At 52.1% G+C, this 17189-nt stretch overlaps 6 protein-coding genes across 6 annotated transcripts; 2 read left to right on the top strand and 4 right to left on the bottom strand.

Moving 5' to 3' along the window:
• Positions 1-577: 577 nt before the first annotated feature.
• On the bottom strand, positions 578-2145 carry CC1G_12599 (hypothetical protein; the record flags this gene model as incomplete). The annotated part of the gene is made up of 4 exons (XM_001835219.2): positions 578-658; positions 718-791; positions 856-874; positions 928-2145. 4 exons carry the CDS (start codon positions 2143-2145, stop codon positions 578-580), a joined length of 1392 nt encoding a protein of 463 aa, XP_001835271.2.
• A 2369-nt stretch (positions 2146-4514) lies between these two features.
• Positions 4515-8416, bottom strand: CC1G_15471 (hypothetical protein; the record flags this gene model as incomplete). The annotated part of the gene is made up of 4 exons (XM_002910148.1): positions 4515-5024; positions 5728-5862; positions 6390-6708; positions 6807-8416. 4 exons carry the CDS (start codon positions 8414-8416, stop codon positions 4515-4517), a joined length of 2574 nt encoding a protein of 857 aa, XP_002910194.1.
• A 521-nt stretch (positions 8417-8937) lies between these two features.
• CC1G_15470 (hypothetical protein) lies at positions 8938-9355 on the bottom strand (the record flags this gene model as incomplete). The annotated part of the gene is made up of 2 exons (XM_002910147.1): positions 8938-9000; positions 9077-9355. 2 exons carry the CDS (start codon positions 9353-9355, stop codon positions 8938-8940), a joined length of 342 nt encoding a protein of 113 aa, XP_002910193.1.
• Positions 9356-11719: 2364 nt separating this feature from the next.
• Positions 11720-12710, top strand: CC1G_15469 (hypothetical protein; the record flags this gene model as incomplete). The annotated part of the gene is made up of 3 exons (XM_002910146.1): positions 11720-11774; positions 12259-12477; positions 12649-12710. The coding sequence occupies 3 exons, from the start codon at positions 11720-11722 to the stop codon at positions 12708-12710; spliced, it is 336 nt and encodes a 111-aa protein (XP_002910192.1).
• Positions 12711-14642: 1932 nt separating this feature from the next.
• Positions 14643-15289, top strand: CC1G_07810 (hypothetical protein; the record flags this gene model as incomplete). Its single annotated transcript, XM_001835215.1, has 3 exons — positions 14643-14772; positions 14831-14908; positions 14988-15289. The coding sequence occupies 3 exons, from the start codon at positions 14643-14645 to the stop codon at positions 15287-15289; spliced, it is 510 nt and encodes a 169-aa protein (XP_001835267.1).
• A 184-nt stretch (positions 15290-15473) lies between these two features.
• CC1G_07809 (hypothetical protein) lies at positions 15474-16890 on the bottom strand (the record flags this gene model as incomplete). The annotated part of the gene is made up of 2 exons (XM_001835214.2): positions 16025-16890; positions 15474-15967 (listed from the first exon to the last, which is right to left on the bottom strand). Exons 1-2 carry the CDS (start codon positions 16881-16883, stop codon positions 15474-15476), a joined length of 1353 nt encoding a protein of 450 aa, XP_001835266.2. The 5' UTR covers positions 16884-16890.
• Between the last annotated feature and the right edge of the window lie 299 nt (positions 16891-17189).

Below are 17189 nucleotides of genomic sequence, written 5' to 3'. Positions count from 1 at the left end.
AGCGCCTATATACTACGATATGCATGCGGCGGGACTTGATCATGAGCTTTCAGCGCCTAAGATTTCAAATGCCGTAGCGGTTACGAATAACTATCGTTCAGCCAATTACGCAGCATAGACCTTCTCTTTCAGCCATAAGTATTTACAGCCAACGGTCGCACGACGTGTCACTTTCCTGAGTGGTTACTGATTGTCAACGTCGTAGAGCTGAAGACTGTCCCTCAAAACCAAGACTCACCTACTCGAGGCACGCTCCTCCTCACTTTCCATCCCTGACCACCCGGTAGAGGTTCCAACTCAACAAGGAGAATCAACCTTCTATCTCCTCTGTCCCACCGAACTACGAACTCGACTAAACGTGTCGCCGGTGCCTTGGTATTGACGTACTCGTCAACCAACGACCTGGCTCTCTCTTCCATTGCCGGACAATCGCCCTTTGTCTCCTGGTCCAAAGTCCACTTATGTATAGGCATCCGACATGTCAAGATCGGCTTGTCCGTCGGGCGATCCCAACATGTGTTTATCCTCGTCAGGATTTCCCATTCAGGCTGGTCCGGGCAAGACTGTTTCGGGTAAGTTAGACAATACAGGTCTTCGATACTCCGAAGATGAAACGCGCGAGTCGCTTGACGGTATCGTATGTTCGTCGCAGTGCGTTCTGAAGAATCGAATGTGAGCAGGCAGGGTGTAAACTAGAACTTGAGCTTGATCACTGACCATAGTATGTGTGACGCATGACATCGCATTCATGTTTGTGTCTCGCCTTCCAGTCTGCGCTCTGACATTTCCGGCTGCAGTAAGCGACCAAGTGGCATCGTGAGCAAGTCTTTGTGCCATCCACTCCCATGTGAGGACCGACCCATATTTCATGATGCTATGATGCCTCAGAAAGACTCTGCTGTAAGGAGAACTGTAACAACCACTTACCAAATCGTTGTCGCATAACCTCAGGCCTTTTCTCTCCACTTCCTGCTGCCCTGCCACTCTAAATGGAAGAGTGGAGTAGATTTGCTCCCAAAGAGGGCCAACACGTTCTCGCCGGCGGAGTCCGTCAATGACAGACTGAGGGAGTGCCGCCAAGGCCCTGCGAAGTGCAGCGAGAGAACGAGGATGGAACAAATACGCTCCAAAAGCCCGCAGCATGTCCTCCACAATTCTCCAGCCTGCATCCTCAAGAGCAGATTCCTCCACCTTCATCAGCGCGTCGGCAAGGAGGGTGAGTATCCCACTGTCAAGCATCTCCTCCGCTGCTCGGGGGTCCGTCGTCAGCAAGAAAAGCCTGGGGTAGGAGCACAAGATGATGTGCAGAGGGAGGCGTTGCTGTAGATTGGCCAACATTGTCACTGAACGAGAGAGATAATTGGAAAGGCGCAGCTGCCGAACGATCACACGGACTCCCTGCCAGTGGAGGCAGTGAAGGGAGGCCAACAGCATCGAACATGCCATGGAAATGTCCACTATATCGTTCCATCCACCGACCTGCGCGGGGGGCTGGTCGATCCGACATATTACCGCGTTGCAAAACAACTTCAAACGACCTGGGAAGGCCAGGACGACCTCGAGAAATGTCGCCAGACCTTCTTTGTCGGAGAGGTATACATGAAGGAGCTTGGTGAGTATACACTCCCCTCTTGCAAGACCTAAGGTGCTGTAGACGTTTACAGCGCTCTTGGAGCGAAAGGTCCACGCCTTCAGGAAGAGTTTGACGGCCTCCCTTGAACCCATAAGCAAGTCGGACGATCTGAAATCGATCATACAGAGTTGATAGAGGACGGTTGCCATACTCCATAGGGTCTCGCGGACAAACTGGGATTCAGTCGACACCGATAGACGTGCCATTGCGAATTTCATCCAAGCCAAGATGTTGTCAAAGTTGGCGACGAGTTTCGTGACCGTGCCTTCCTGAAGGGAGGGAGTTCGGGAGCAACCGTACTCGAGGGACGCTGCGATACACGCAAGGACGCCAAAGACCCGCTCGCCGTCCGCGGAGTTGCATTGAGCAGTTGTACGAGGCAGCTTTGCGTATTCCACATGAGGCAGAACGGCATCCAGGACATCCAGGCTGTAGTTGTCGCGGTTTATTGAATTGGCGAGATCGAAAAGTTTAAATGGGTCGCCTTTGGCGGCGTCTCGCAGTAGCTTCATGACGCAGAAAGGGTTAGAAAGGTTCCTTTGAAGGGGTGAAGTCTCATACTTGAGGTGTAATTACCCTAGTACTTCTTTGCATTTCCAGGACGTTGTGGTGGAAGGACAACCCGAAATCGGTGCTGCTCTTCCTCTGTTTGTTACGCCGGGTATTCCAAACAAACAACGCCCAAACTTCGACGGCTTCAAAGTGAGGTGAGGTGAGGTTTATTACGACGGCTCCAAAACTGAAGGTCTAGATACATGTAAGCGAGTGACTACATAATTATTCTAGACAAAATAAACTCGCATCGCGCGGTCCCAGCGACTGTCCCCTTCTCTAGGGGGAAAGTAATACCAGCCCGGGGACGTTGTCATTCTCTCACTCGGTACACTTCGCGCTTCTTGATAACACTCCCGGACGAATGAAGCTCCTGATCAACTCTCCCAACACGAACTGGCACGATTCACACCCGGCAACACACAGACAAGGAGTTTCAAGTTCGTGTTGTATTCTTCTACTTGTTCACTAACCTAACCTAAACTAAAACAAACAAAAAAGAGACCGATACCGTGACCATATCCAAGAAACAGAGATGGATAGAGTGAGAGATGGATAAAGTAAGAGAGATAAAGCGAGAGAGTCAGCGAGACGGATAAAGCGAAAGGGGGATAAATTAAATTACTACCAGTATCACTACGATCATGCACCTTGAAGTTGAGCCCAAAGGTCGACGGATGTGGATGAGTGACGGAGGTGGTTCATCGTGAATTCCGACATCGAGCGCAGGCACCTACCCCACGACGGAGGGTGAAGCGATTCGGGTCGACATCGAGCCCGGCTGAGAGTCGACTCTGAGAGATCCACAGGGTGTGGTCAGGTGAGATTGAGCGATTCCAAGACACCCAGTACCACCATCCTTGAACCGCCCAAGCATGACACGTACGACTCGCAGCACCGACGGACAGAGGATCCAAAATCCAAATGTATAAAAAGAGTAAAAAAAGCTAGTTATATCCAAAGTGAAAAAACGAAACACAGAAGAAAAAAGAAAAATAAATCCGAATTCCACAACAAGAAAAGTAATGGTTCGAAAAAACAGGAGTCCTCTCATGAAAGAAAAGAAAGAAGAGAAGAAAAAGGAAAAGGTAAGTAAAAGAAAAAAGATGTCCGAGTACGAGTAACGAGTCATACAAAGAAAGTAGGTAGTAGTAATGGTAGTGGTGGTAAGTCTCAAGACACAAAAGTAGGTAAGCGCAACGGTCGTAGTAGTAGTAAAAGGCGGGGTGGTAGTAGAAGGCAGTAAGGCGGGGCGGCAGTAGCAGTAGGCAAAGGGCGAGGCGGTAGTAGGGCAGTAAAGACGAGGCGGTAGTAGTAGGCAAAGGACGAGGCGTAGTAGTAAGAATGTAGACAATAGGGAAACAAAAAAATGAGAGACAAGATATATAGATATATATGTAGTCCGTCCGAGAGAGAGAGAGGAAAGAGAGAAAAATGGTGTATATATGCGACAGTGGTGGGTTAGAATATATAGATGGGGCGATGATAGTGAATGGGCGATGGAATGCGATGGAGGGTGGAGGATGGATGAGAAAGAGGAAGATGGGCGATCAGAGGGGAAGGTATGGCGATGGCGAGGAAGGTACGGCGATGGTCAATCGGAAAAAGGAGGAACGGGGAGGACAATATGGGAGACGAGGGAGGATAGGATGGCGGACGAGGAGTCGAATAGAATCAGAAGAAGAGGACTAGAATCCCGAAAAAATTAGTCAAACGACGATGATAAGATGGGTATGAATGGTATCAAATCCAAACATCATTGCACCGAAAGCGAGGAAGAGGAAAAAAATAAAAGCGAGCAAGGGGGAGAATTAAGGTATCAGGCAGCAGCGTGATGTGGAAGGTGTGTGGCAGCAGCGTGACGAGGAAGGTGTGAAGGTGTGTGACTCTATGGTCGTCATGGGCGAGGCGCAAGTCCGCAACACAAAGGCGCACGCAACACGAAGGCAGTCCGCAACTTGAATGCGTGAAGGCGACGAGTCGAATCGAGCGTCGAGCGGGTCGAGGGAAACTTCACATCTAGGCGGAGCCGAAAAGTCGCAGCCGAATGGTCCATCGAAGGGAGGGGTAGGGTGTCTAGCACGGCGAGGGCGAGAAAGAGGTATCAAAAACATGAAATCCGGGGTGTGCGGGAGGGAGGGGTCGGTGTCATAAAACAAGCAGTCATCAAGGGCGTCAAAAACAGTGAACGAGTGAACGAGCACCACCAAAAAATCCAATCCATCCACCATCCAAGGTTATGCTCGCAACGCAACAGCTGCACCGCAACTCAGCAGCAGGTCTGAAGTTCCGCTCAAAACGCAACATCAAGTCATCGCGCACGCCAGGACTATGAACGCCTCTGCTCCTCCTCCATCACCTCCCGAACTACCCTCTGGACATCCATCCCGAGGTAGACATGCTCAACAGGAAGACCCGGCCCACACGGGGACGACCGCGAAGAAACAGCGACCTGCTGCCGTGACGAAACAGCATGCCGTCCGGTAGACGACCGCAGGCGGTACACCCTAACCCGCTCAACACGACCCACAACGTCAAGGTTAACCTCGACCTGTTTGACGATTTTGCCCTCCTCCTCCTTCTCCTCTTCGTGCTTGTGTTTGTCCTTTCCCTCCTTTCCCTCCTTCTCCCGCTGCTTCCTCTCCTCCTTCTCCTTCCTCTTCTGCTCCTTGTCCTTGCGCTTTCGCTCCTTCTTTTCGTCCTTCTCCTTCCTCTTCTCGTCCTTCTCTTTCTCCTTTTCCTTCCTCTTACCCTCCTTCTCTTTCTCTTTCCTCTTCCTCTCCTTCTCTTTCCTCTTCTCCTCTTTGTCCTTCAGTACACGCCATCCGCCTTGGTTCCACTAGAGGGAAAGAAAGAGGGGGGTGTCAGCTAAACGTTCGTTCGGGATAGGGGCGAAAGAAAAGCAGACGAAGAAGGAAGACGAAGGTAGAACGGAACGTAACGAAGGCCAACGTAAACGAACGAAGAACCAGCAACAGTAAATCACCGAAAAAGAAAGCAAACCCAACAAAGCCCCGTGGATCTTGGATCACCATCCACACCATCCACAGACGAACACTAATACACTAATCGCCAAGCCCCAATGAAACCACCCATCCAATCGCCAATTACAATCAGAGACCCGAGGATCAAGGCATATCCATCGAAAGAGCGCTAAGCTCCAAGGCAAGCTCAAAACGCAACCTAACGAACGAGGAGGACCCAAGCTCAAAAGGCAAGGTTTGGGTTACTCTCGAGCAAGGAACCCAAAATCCCCCTCCCCAACGCCACAGCACGTAATAATACCAACTCGAGAGCATCGAGCATAGAGCATATAACCCAAAGCCACCCCTTCGAGGGGGTTGTATGAGTAAGAGCATAGACTCTCAGACTCTCTCTCTCTCTCTCGAATCCAGAGCCCCCAAGCCAAAGAAAAAAGGTAAAGCCTCCCAAGAAGGATAAAAAAGAGAAGAGATATAAAACGGTGGCGACCACGAACAAGTCGAGCCCCCCACCAAACCACCAAAACCAAAAACGAAAACCGAAATAAATGCTCAACTCACCACCAAACTCTCCTCCCTCCCCTCCCCATCCTTCAAAACCACCACCTCAACCAACACATCCTCCTCCAGATCAGCACCACCATCCGTAAACGGAACGCAAATCTCGGTCCTAGTCGTAGATTCCAATGACGAGGTCTATCGGTGGTCATCAAGAAATTGAGAGTAACATTGGACCGAGATGAGCGAGTCGAAAACACATCGGAGGCCGAGATCAGCGAGTTGAGAAAGCATCGGACCCCGAAGTTAGCGAGTGGCGAAAACGTGGCACGGTGGTGGGCAGGTGGAGGTGCACGAGCATTCAAGGTGTCGTCGTATCCATCCACCATGTCGGACGTCACGCCATACCAAAGTCGTAATCGGATTCGTATCGCAGGGCACAAACGAGTCGTTGAATTCGCAGGTGGCAAGTCGGGATCAAAGTCGAAGTCGAAAGTCGAGGTCAAAGTGGAAGTCGAAAGTCGAGGTCAAAGTCACGAGTCACAAGCCGAGGCCAAAAAGTCGCAAGTCGAGCGTCAACACCGCGTTTGTATCGAGAGTCGAATGTCGAGGCATCCAGAGTCGAATTGCGAATTCCAAGCACGCAAAAGATGAAAAAAGCAAACGAAAAAGCAAGAAACCGTCAGCAAAACGTCTCCTCATCCACGAGATACAAGTAAACGCACCTCAGCACCATTCCCATCATACACCAACTCCCAAACCCTCTCCGCATCGCCATCCCAAGAAGCAGGAGTCCAAATCCAATTCGAATCTCCCTCTACCCCTCCGTCGGAATTCGGATTTTCATTCCCAGTATAAGAGATAGGAATGGCAGTCTCAGTAGAAGCATATGGTTCCGAGACAGTTCTAGAGGGTATCGTCGAGCTACCAGACCGGAGAGGGCGTCGTTCACGTTCGTGCTGAAGAGGCTGCTGCTCATACTGCGGTCGACGGCGTTTCAACGAGGTAGAGAGACCAGGGATGTCGTACGAAGTCGAAGGGAATCTGTAAACGGGGGAGTGTTAGTCTAGGGATAGCGAAAGGGTACGAGACGGTACAAAAAAAACCGACAAAAAAAACAAGAAAAGGACAAGAAAACTCACGGCAGATCCCAATCCTCCTCCTCCCTCTTCCACAACCCCAATCCACTCCACCACCGTCGATCAAAAATAACACCACCCTGATTAATCTGCGTAACCGTCGTCGAAATCCTCGGGCCCGTCGGTGTCCCTCCTCCTCCCTGCCCAGGCGACCCCGTCGTCCCACTCGAATCAAACACATCATCCTCCACCGCCTGCCCAGTCGCATTAATCCTAAGATTACCCGTAATCCGCTCGTTAACCGGCGCATCGGTGTAAAACCGCACCATCGGGTACACAACGAATAGACAAAGCAGAGCAGCGACCATCGCCACCAGCGTCGAGATATTCACCACACCGCGCCACGAAATAATCGGCGATGAGTACACCTTTGGCGGGCGGCGCGGCTTTCCTGTCGTCGGTTTCAGATTACCATGCGTGCTACTCGACGCTGTAGATGTATTCCGCGTTGCGGTGGAGTTTTTGCGGGATGAAGAGCTGCCGGGGTACTCAATCTCGGGATCGTGCAGCCAGTCGTCCTCGCCGTCATCGCTGTCGTCGTCCTCGTCCGGGTCGTACGCGTACGCCACCAGACCCCGCGGCTCACTCCCATACCCTCCACCGATATACCCGCCAACCATACTCGCGGGGTACTTGCTGTCGCTCCCCATCGAGATCATCGAGTCCCCCGAGGTGGAGTACACCGACGCCCTATTCATCGCAGCGAACCCGGGCGGGGGGAGCAGGCCGCCCGCGCCGCTGTCGTCCGTGGCGCCCGTGTGCGAGGCTTGGAGGGGCGGGGTGTTCATGCCGCTCGGTGTGGGGACCTGGATCATCGAGTCGGCGCGCCGGTAGAGGATCATCGAGCCGCGCGAGCCGGTGGTGGGGAGACCCGGGTAGGGCGCGCTGATGCTGCTGTGTGCGCCGATGTCGCTGGGCATGCGGCTGAAGTTGATGCTTGCGCGGCTGCCTGGGCGGCCAAAGGGGCTTTGGAACGGCGGGGACCCTCCACCTCCGCCGTTGACACCGCTCAAAGAAGGAGCATTCGAGGCGGACGATGAGCGGGGGAGAGGATTTTGCTGCTGCTGCTGTTGTTGGGTGGCGCCGAAGGGCGAAGCGGGTTTGAGAGGTGACGAGGGGAACGATTTGAACGATGAAGCACGGGGTGAGCGGGTGAATGCGTTGTTGCCGTTGCTATCCTGCGCCGCCGCAGAGGACTGGTCGTGATGATAAGAACCCGAGCCGTATATCGACGACGTCTGGCCCTGTCCCTGCGACGTCGACGGGCGGGACGACGTGCTGGCCCCGAAATGCAGCTGTTGGTTAGGGCTGGACGGCGACATAACCAGCGAGACCGTCGGTTGCTGGTGCTGTTGTTGCTGGTATCCCGGCGGTATCTGTTGCTGCTGGCTCATCTGGAACCCTTGCTGCTGCTGCTGGTGAAACTGCTGCTGTTGTTGTTGTTGGTGGTGGTGGTGGTGGTGCAAAGGCGACGCGGGCTGCAGCTGGTGGTGCGCAGAAACAGGGGTGGACGGCGCCGAGGGCGTCCCAGGCAACATGCGGTCCCGCTCGAACCCCAAATCGTACTCGACCTCCTGGTACTGCTTCGTCCACGAATCCCTCCGTCCTGACATTCACGATTTCACGAACGATTAAGAAAAAAATTAATGAATGAATGGGGGGTCGTCGGTCCTTGTCTTTGTCGGTGTCTTTGTCTCGTCTCGTCGCGAGGTTGTCGGTGGTGGGTGGTGGGTGGTGGGTTGTTTAGGGCCTAGAGCAGGGCTTGGCTAATTTTTCGTCGCACCGCAGAAGACTCTGTACCCGGGAGGCGCTGGTGGATCTGAAATCGATGGCTCGATTGGATACGATTCAGAATCGTCCTTTCTGAAATCCCAGTCAACCCGGAAGACCCCCCTCGCGGATAACAAAACAAACAACAACGCCGACGAGCAAGCGGAAGGCGGGGGACTCGAGGGTGAAGGGGGAAAGGGGAGAAAATTAAAGAGGGTGGAAAAAGATAACCAAGGTGCTGAGGGAAGTTCTGGATGGATGACGGACCACGGTCGTCTGCCACCGCGCGGGAAGTGGGAAGGTGTGACCCAAACGGCAAACAACGACAGTCTGGCAACCGCGAGCAGTGTGCACACACAGCCAATCAACGATTGATCCCAATCTTCAATCTTCGGATTTTTGGCGAATTGAATCCTGATTGAGATTCCTAGATGGGGTGGTCAGCGGCGACGGCACAATATTTCAATGGGATACGGACACAAGTCAGTGGGGGATGTACAGACTGCGGCACGGCTCAGTCGCGAGGCAAGGTTGGCAACCCCGGACATCGATGATAGAACCACGGCCTGGCCCTGGGCCCCGTGGGCGCCTCCCACCACAGCATGTCTTGCGTCATCACGCTGACAAGCCTTCCAAGTGATGTGCCATGCCGGACATACACCGCTGATGGCCGGATTGGGGTTTCTCTCCGAGTCTTCCACCCTCTGCACTGAGTCTGTGCTTCCTGTCCTGTCTGACCTTAGGCCTTGAGGCTCGCCGCTCGAGGGTTGTCTCAAATTCATTTAGTATAGCACTACGGCGCAGGCTCAGTCCCTCCCCGTTCTCCATGATTCACGTTCACAATGGATCCTGAACGGTTCCAGCTGCCTGTCTGCCTGTCTGCACCGCCTTTATGTATCTCAATCCGCTCTTGTCTTAATGAGTTATAGACACGTTGTCGTCTTCAAGGGCTATGACTGCAGTCTGTAGGACGGTGGACGGTGGACCCCCTCAGCCCTGAGGCCTGAGCGCCGGAGCCCTGAGTAGAGAGGTGAGTAGTATATATGATAAGTAATCCAATTAATTCAATGGCGCACACACACAGAGCTTGCGTTGCATGCGTACTATACGCTTCGGTGGTCACCCGGAGAAACTCCCTTCTCTGACTCCCTTCTGGAATAGGCCTCGCATTGGTCCCAATGCCGTTACTGAGACATCCCGGTCGGTGATGTACATACTTCCTACTGACGAAAAAACTACGCTAATGACGCCCACTCTTACAGATCTAAGCTCTGCCAATCTCACACGCGAAAACTCTGACCAACGTTCTCGCACACGAAAAGTAACTGACCAACGTTCTCGCACACGAAAACACTGATACACAATCTCACAGAACACCAAACTCCACAGAAAGGTGAAACGCCCACCCGGGTCCTGGGACGTGTACACCAAATCCCTGAGACGTCGAACTCCAACCATAACCCTAGCCCTCGGGTTTTAACTTTTCGCTATCATCCCTCGGTCGAACCCCTCCGCTTCGAAGTTCGAGCCCTCGGTTAATTTGGGTCCCCATGCACATGTTCTAATACTCCGGTTGGACTGTTCGACCCCTGTCTTTCGAAACACAAATTCGAAACGTCGCAACGAAACACCGAGACCACCAGTAACGAAACTACTCCCATCTGTCACCCCTCATCTTCACCCTTGCTCGTTTCGACGAATACGTTACTTATAGGACCTCGCATGATTTCAAGCTGCTGGTATGCGCGCGCTACTTTGCATGTCATCCTCCGTCCACGTCGTCGTCTTTGTCGTGGGGTCTCCCCACCGTTCCGTTACAGCTGTCGAACTTCGTTCCTATGACGTCCATCCGAGTCGTCTTCTGACTCACTCCTCGTTCCAACCCCACCTTCACACCTCGTTCTCTTCCAACCCCGTCTTCCATACCGCTCTTCACCCTGGCTACTTCTCCAATTGGTCATATTCTGCATCCCATTTCCAGTCACTCAAGCTGAATAATGATATCCCCAACCATAGACGCTGTAATCATCGACACCACATACTAGTACCAGTGCAGGACTGACACTATCTCCCCACTCCTTCACGCTGAAACTAACTCTCCATTCCCGCATGCCGACGTTCAAGCTATCTCTCACTTCCGCACGCCGACGTTCGGGCTTTCCTATATCTCCACTATCAAGCGCCGGTACTATCGAGGGCCGAAACTGAGAACTCCATACCGAATCTCGAGCGAAAGCACGAATACATATCTCCATATCATCGAGCGGCGAGCGCCGACCTGGTCGAATTCCGTCATCGACTTCGAAACAGTTGATCGGAGGACGCCATCTCCCATTGAGGACTCGTTGAGTCATTGACGCTATCTCTCAAGACTCATTGACGCTACATATCTCTCATTGACGCCATTACGAACTCAAGTCGTCATAAGCTCAAGAGATGAGTTATGGTGAGCCCTAGTCCGTTGGAGATGGGATATCAGTTATCACCCAGACTTCTGCCTATCGACTGCCTGGGCGCTCGAGATGTCATCATTGATCACCCATACCTACCGCTAGCGTTCTAGCGTTCAGCAAGTTCTATTCGGTTTCCACCCTTCCATTGACATGACATACCCTCCTCCCGCTCCGAATCGACATAAGTTCACCTCGCCCCAGCTTCCGCTACCGTGAAATACATTCAACTTGAAATCCCCGCACCCACCCCCATCCCCATCCCCATCCCCGTGTGTACCCGTGCTCTTAGTAATTAGCGCCCACCCCCCTAATCCGAGCCCAAACCCGAATCCGAATCCGGATCCGGATCTAAATTTAAATCTAATCAACGACGGCGGCGCGCGTCCGAGCCCGTCGACACAACCCACATCTCCGGAGGACATACCGTTTTCAATGTCCTGCGGCCACCAATTGGATGTAGTACGTACCCCCAGCGTCAAACCTAGCATCCGAGTCATCCTTTCGACGCCCTTAGGCTACATATCCTGTCTTCCATTGAACCCTGCAAATGCATACCACCCCTCGGGACGTCTTGTGTCGAGACTACCCTCCCTCCCTCCCTCCCTCCCTCCATTCATTCATTCATCATTCCTCCATTCATTCTTTTCGAAGTTTATTCGACGCCTTCGGGTTAGAAACCGATTGGAACGCGAAATGAACGCATTTCGGCTAGATAAGATCCCTGAAATCCTAGTTCTCGCTTCGACTAGTAGGTATCACAAATGACAAAACCCCCACACTGACAAAGCCCACCACACCTTCGAAATCGAAGTTCCAACGCCTCCGCCACTCCCTACCAGCAATTGAGTATACATGTCCCGCAGCCTCATGGACTTCCCGCACGAAACCAAATGCCCAATACTGATAAACCCTATGTAGCAGATTCTTGGATTGCTTGGCAACGAGACGGGCGTCTATTTTCCCTTTGATCTGCATAGCTTTAGATTTCCTCACCATGTAACAGGATGCCAAAGACGTCGCGCTTATACACAGATTGATTCGGTCGTACATAGGTTTCAGATTGAACGCCCTTACTAGACCCTAGCGATATAGATGTAATCTGTAAACATTCGATGAGCGCTCGCCGGCCATTCCGCCATTCGCAATTCCGGCGTTCAAGGACTCAGAAGACTTGTGTGAAACGAAGCTCAGGCTGCAACGTTTCACGGTGATGACTGGTGATCATCATGTAGTACCTGCAACTGTGCAGTTCCCTGAGTCCTTGGTTCCCGGAGACACGACATTATGGACCATTGACTTCCCTGATGACAATGAAACCTCGAGGATTTCCGGGTATGAACTTTGGAATCCCGGACCTACACATGCACGCCTCGAGAAGTCCTCGAAGGACGGGATCCACCTGATAATCAAGGGACCAACTCGCATCCCACTCATCATGATCGAGCCTCGAGGTAAGTATTGCGTCACCTTTCACCTTTCAGCTTTAATTAAGTGCTTCGACAACCCTCGACTAAGTGCACTGACATCAAGCTCGTTAAATAACGCATTGCCACCTTCACCTAGTAAGTAAGTATGCACCTTCTACTCAGTCCGGGGTGCCTGATCAGAAGTTGTGTATGTAGCGCCGCGAGGCAGGCACGTTGCTCTGGATCCTCGAGTCCTTCAAGGAACTCACCACACCTGAACCGCACCTTCGCCAATTCGTACCGTATCTTTAACACGAGGCAAGATATTCATTTAGATAAAGACCCTGAAAGGGCGCTCGCTGGATGCATCATACACCGCCCATGTAAGACACCGTGAATGAAGGACTCATCGGTCTAGTCGGTCGAATGACCCTGCATGAGCAGGCGACCGCCCATTCATCCACGGGTGTTCAGAAGGGCATGAACGTGGTGGTGAAAATGTCTTCGGCGCTGCATCACCGCGTTATCAGCAGCGATGTCGTTTATTGACGGATCAAAGGAAGTCGCAAAGATTTAAGCGCCGAAATCCCTCATCCCGCATCCTCGTCTGATCGCATAGACATGGCTCAGGAACCATGACGTCCGAGTCCCGCTAGCCGGATGGATAAGACTGTACATGGGATTATCTATTCCTCTTCAGGTGCATGGCGCTGGGTGATTGGAAATTGAATCCAACAGACGTTGAGGGCTGCAGGTTCTTGGCGAGCCAAGCGCCCAGACTGAGACTGGTCAGGTCCGGGGTTCGATTCCGAGCGATGACAAAAGTTCCAGACGAAGTCGATGGCCTAAAGGTTAGGTGCTCTATTCGTAAATACGGGATGGGTAATCGAGTCATCACTGAGTGTAAATATATATAAAAGAGGGAGAACGAAATGAAGTCGCATCGAACCTCGCCTGTATAATAAGCGCCCCCGACCAGGCTGGTGCAAGGTAGACGCAAAGCTGTGGACAGGCGGAGCCACAACGTTAGATTCGCACGTGCATTCTATGCGTCAATGTCAAAGGAGAAAAACGATGATTTTTGACCCCAAAATTCACATTCAACTTCAAATTTGGACTTGCCTTTGAATCACTCGGTTGTTACCATCCGAGAACGTCGTGAACTCGGGTCGAAAGTGAATCATGACGCTTCGGGACTCTGAGTTTAACCCTGTACAATTGCCTCACCTTCTATCCTCTATCTGAGACGGCTTTCTATCACCGTCTCGACCATGAGTTCTCAGCTCACTGTGAGAATGCAGAGAAACCGCAGTATCACCGAAACATTGTAAGTTTTTGTTCCTCGGTTAGAAACAACCGACAAAACTTAGACTGCATATTAGGCAGCCTGACTTTAAACTGGTCATGGCGAATGCTCACGCTTACTTGGGATATCCACTTTGCTGACGACCGACACTCCTAGTCCTGTAGATGCTAGTCCCCATATTTCAGGGGGATTTGGATTTCTGACAATCGCTGCACTTACCTTCCATCGTTCGGAAGGGTTAGAGCGGACGGTGGTTCTACTCGTGGGCACCAAAAGTGATGGCACTCTCACGGTTTCTCTGCCAAAATCGCGACATTGTAGCCGCGATAAGCCAGTACCTACTGCACGTATTCCTTGCAAACTTTGCATGAAGAGTTCGTTCTCAGCCTTGTATAAGCTATCCAAAGATGAACCCAATAGAGACAATACTCGCCGAGATCCACATTGGTCTCAAATGTATATTTTCGACATAATTTTCCTCTTGCACTTTCAGTTTAGGAGTCATTCCAACTCAAACTCCTTGATATGGTAGGTACGTACAGCCTAAACCTATATCTCAAGCGGTTTGGTGAAATCTTTCTGCATTGCTGAGAAAAGTCTTGAACGAGTTGCCAGTAACAGGGTGCCATCACTTTTGGTGCCCACGAGTACAGTAAGTCGGAGGCCGTTGCCGCTTGCGCTTCTTTGATCCGCAAAACATATAGAGTCGCCATAAAGCTCACGTTGTACCTTTTACCAGGATTTTGAGGCTTCTATACGGTCATTCGTGAGGTGCATGGGATATTGAATCAATTCTCGGAGAAACAACGAGAGCTGTGACCACAGTGCATATAAACTTTACGGCTCGCCAGTAGGAACGTATAAAGCTGGAGTGTTGCGCCAGTAATTGATTCAAGCTTCAAAGATGGCCCACGGACTCAAAGCTCTCCTCCCTGTCCTTTTCTCCCTCGTCGTTATCGCCAATGCTCTAGGAGACGGCAACGATGCCCATCTACAGGCTCGAGCTACACCTGCCCCTGCACCCCACAACCCCTGTTAGTTCCGACGCCTCGTCTGCCGACTCATTAGCGCTCACGCTGATCGCATGTATAGGTGGAAGCGAACCCTACGGTGGAGAAATAGTCTGCCTTGACGGACCTCAAGTACCCTATTGCACCCTCATTAGCGGCTGTAAGTCTCGCTTCCTCACTCTCCTCTTTCACAACGAACGCCCTCAACGTGCCGTCTAACTCCCCATCCCAAATCGTAGCCGCCTATTTATGCCAACCAACCAAAACTGTCGTGCCCGTCCCGACCCCACCAATCGACCCTCTAGCGCGCTGCACCCCGCCCTGCACGCCAGGCATCAACTACACCACCAGGACTGTATGGACTGAATGCTCGTGCGCCGCGTGTCCTACCATTTCTTGCGGTGGTGACTGCGGACCTGGCTCGACGAACGCTATCACCACCGGTACGAACGGGTGTGCTAGTTGTGGAAGCTGCGTCCCTACTGGAAACGCGAGGCGCGAACCTGTGGCGGAGGCCACTCCTGCCGTGACGCACTTGTAAAACTTGCGAGAAAGTTGTAGTTGATTGTACGGCACTCCAGTGTTAATATCGGGCCGTACATAGATGCTATTTTACAGTCACTACCTTGTAGCCTATATCGAGCGTGATTCCCGATCAACACGTAGGCTAAAGTGAGGGTACATCCTACTGGAAGCCGTCGGCTTTGTTGCAAAGTACGCAGTTACTAGAACTCCATTTGGTCATCCCCAACGTCGAAGTCACCGTAGAACCCCGGAAGCTTGGAGGTTTCGGGCAAAAGCTGGGCAAAAGGGGGATAGAGTTCCCGAATCTTGCGACGATTTTCATTCCACATCTGTTGGCTCTGTGGTGCGTTCTTGTCGAAGCCGTCAGGCAGTTGCAGGTTGACCCAGAAGTGAACATGTACTTTCGAAAGGGTCGCGCTCAAGCGGCGAGCGAGAGACGAGACAGTCTCATCGAGCGTCTTCCAAACATCAGCGTGCTCGTCGCCCAGCACCGACATAAACAGGATGCGACCGTGGTACCGATCAACACCGATTTTACAGTCACCAAAGAGCCCCAGGCAAAGTCCCCGTAATGGAATCCCTGGGACGAGAGTAGATAAGGTGTTGGCGATTTTCGAGACACAACTCCGGGAGGTATTTTCAGCCGTGAGGTTGAGGTAAGTCAAATTCCTCGATAGCCCAAGGTCGCACAGTGCTGAGTGTTCAAGGTTAAGCTGGTGGGATTTCCAGAGATAGAGCCGACTTGACTTACCTGGGCTGAGGGTGGAAGAAATACCCCTCCGCAACATGAAGGCGATTCGGCGGATGGAGTTTTCAGAGGCCTTCAGCACGTCGTTCGTCTTCGGGTAGCTCTCAGGGTTGGAGGAGAAGACATCAAACACAATGCTTTTGGCCTTTGAAAATATCTTGAGGTCAAAATAGAGGATATCGCTTCGTGCCTGGCTGAATTCAAGGTATTTCGGTTGACAGAGACTAGCCACTGCGGGCTCGCTGTCACGAACAGAGCCACCGGGCTCGCGAAGCTTGTTGATGTCGAAGGTCGTGTGGACAAGGGTGAGTCGCTTGAGGGTTGGACCCATTTGGAGGATTGAGGGAGGGACGTCGTGAAGGTTCTCCAGCGTTAATGAGCAAAGTTGGGTGCTTTTTCTCCTGGTACAAATATCGAGGATCCAGGTTTGTACGACGATGGGAAAGTTGTTCCAGTGTTTGCGTGTGGGAGTGGAGTAGCAGTAGTATGGCCCTGCCACAGTTAGTTGAACGAGGTTGGGAAGCTCAACGCACGCCAACGCATTTGAAGGACAGAATCCTCCTGAATAGGCAGGATCCAAAAGCGCGCCATCGCTGGGGGGCATGAAAGGTGCAGAACGCAGTTCTAGCTTCCGTACGTGCAATGATAAGCGTCCGGGACTGTCTTTCAGCGCTGTGACGAGGCTTTGAGTGTTCTTGCTTTTTGTCTCCAGAGAGACCTCGCGAAAGAGCAGCGGTTGAGCAGCCACACAGAAGGCACGGGAAACGAGGCTACAGCTGGCGAGGGTCTTTGGATCGTCGTCGAAAACTGCTGTGAACTCTTCAAAAATGAATTCCAGAAGTTCCGAGGGTAGAGTATCCATCGAGATGCTGTCAAGATATTCGAAGGATGAGAGTAGATCAGCAAGACAGTCCAGCGTCGCCGCCTGCCAGTGGCTTGAGTGTTTGTTTGGATGTCAAGCTGTAGCACAACGATACCCTGCAGGCCTCTGGTTCGATTCCGGACGTCAGAGCTATTAATTTACTCCTCTGGAAAAGACCTTGACAACTCACGCTATCCCTACGGGTGCAAACGGGTGCGTGAGTTGCGGTTGAGCTTGCGTACAACCTGCGTTGAACCTGCGCCCATACAAGTCCCGGGCGCGAGTCTCCCTCAGTTTCAGACAAAT

The sequence above is a fragment of the Coprinopsis cinerea genome (assembly GCF_000182895.1).
Source record: "Coprinopsis cinerea okayama7#130 chromosome 12 map unlocalized cont3.12, whole genome shotgun sequence".
NCBI lineage: Eukaryota > Fungi > Basidiomycota > Agaricomycetes > Agaricales > Psathyrellaceae > Coprinopsis > Coprinopsis cinerea.
This window is presented reverse-complemented; position numbering and strand designations above follow the sequence as displayed.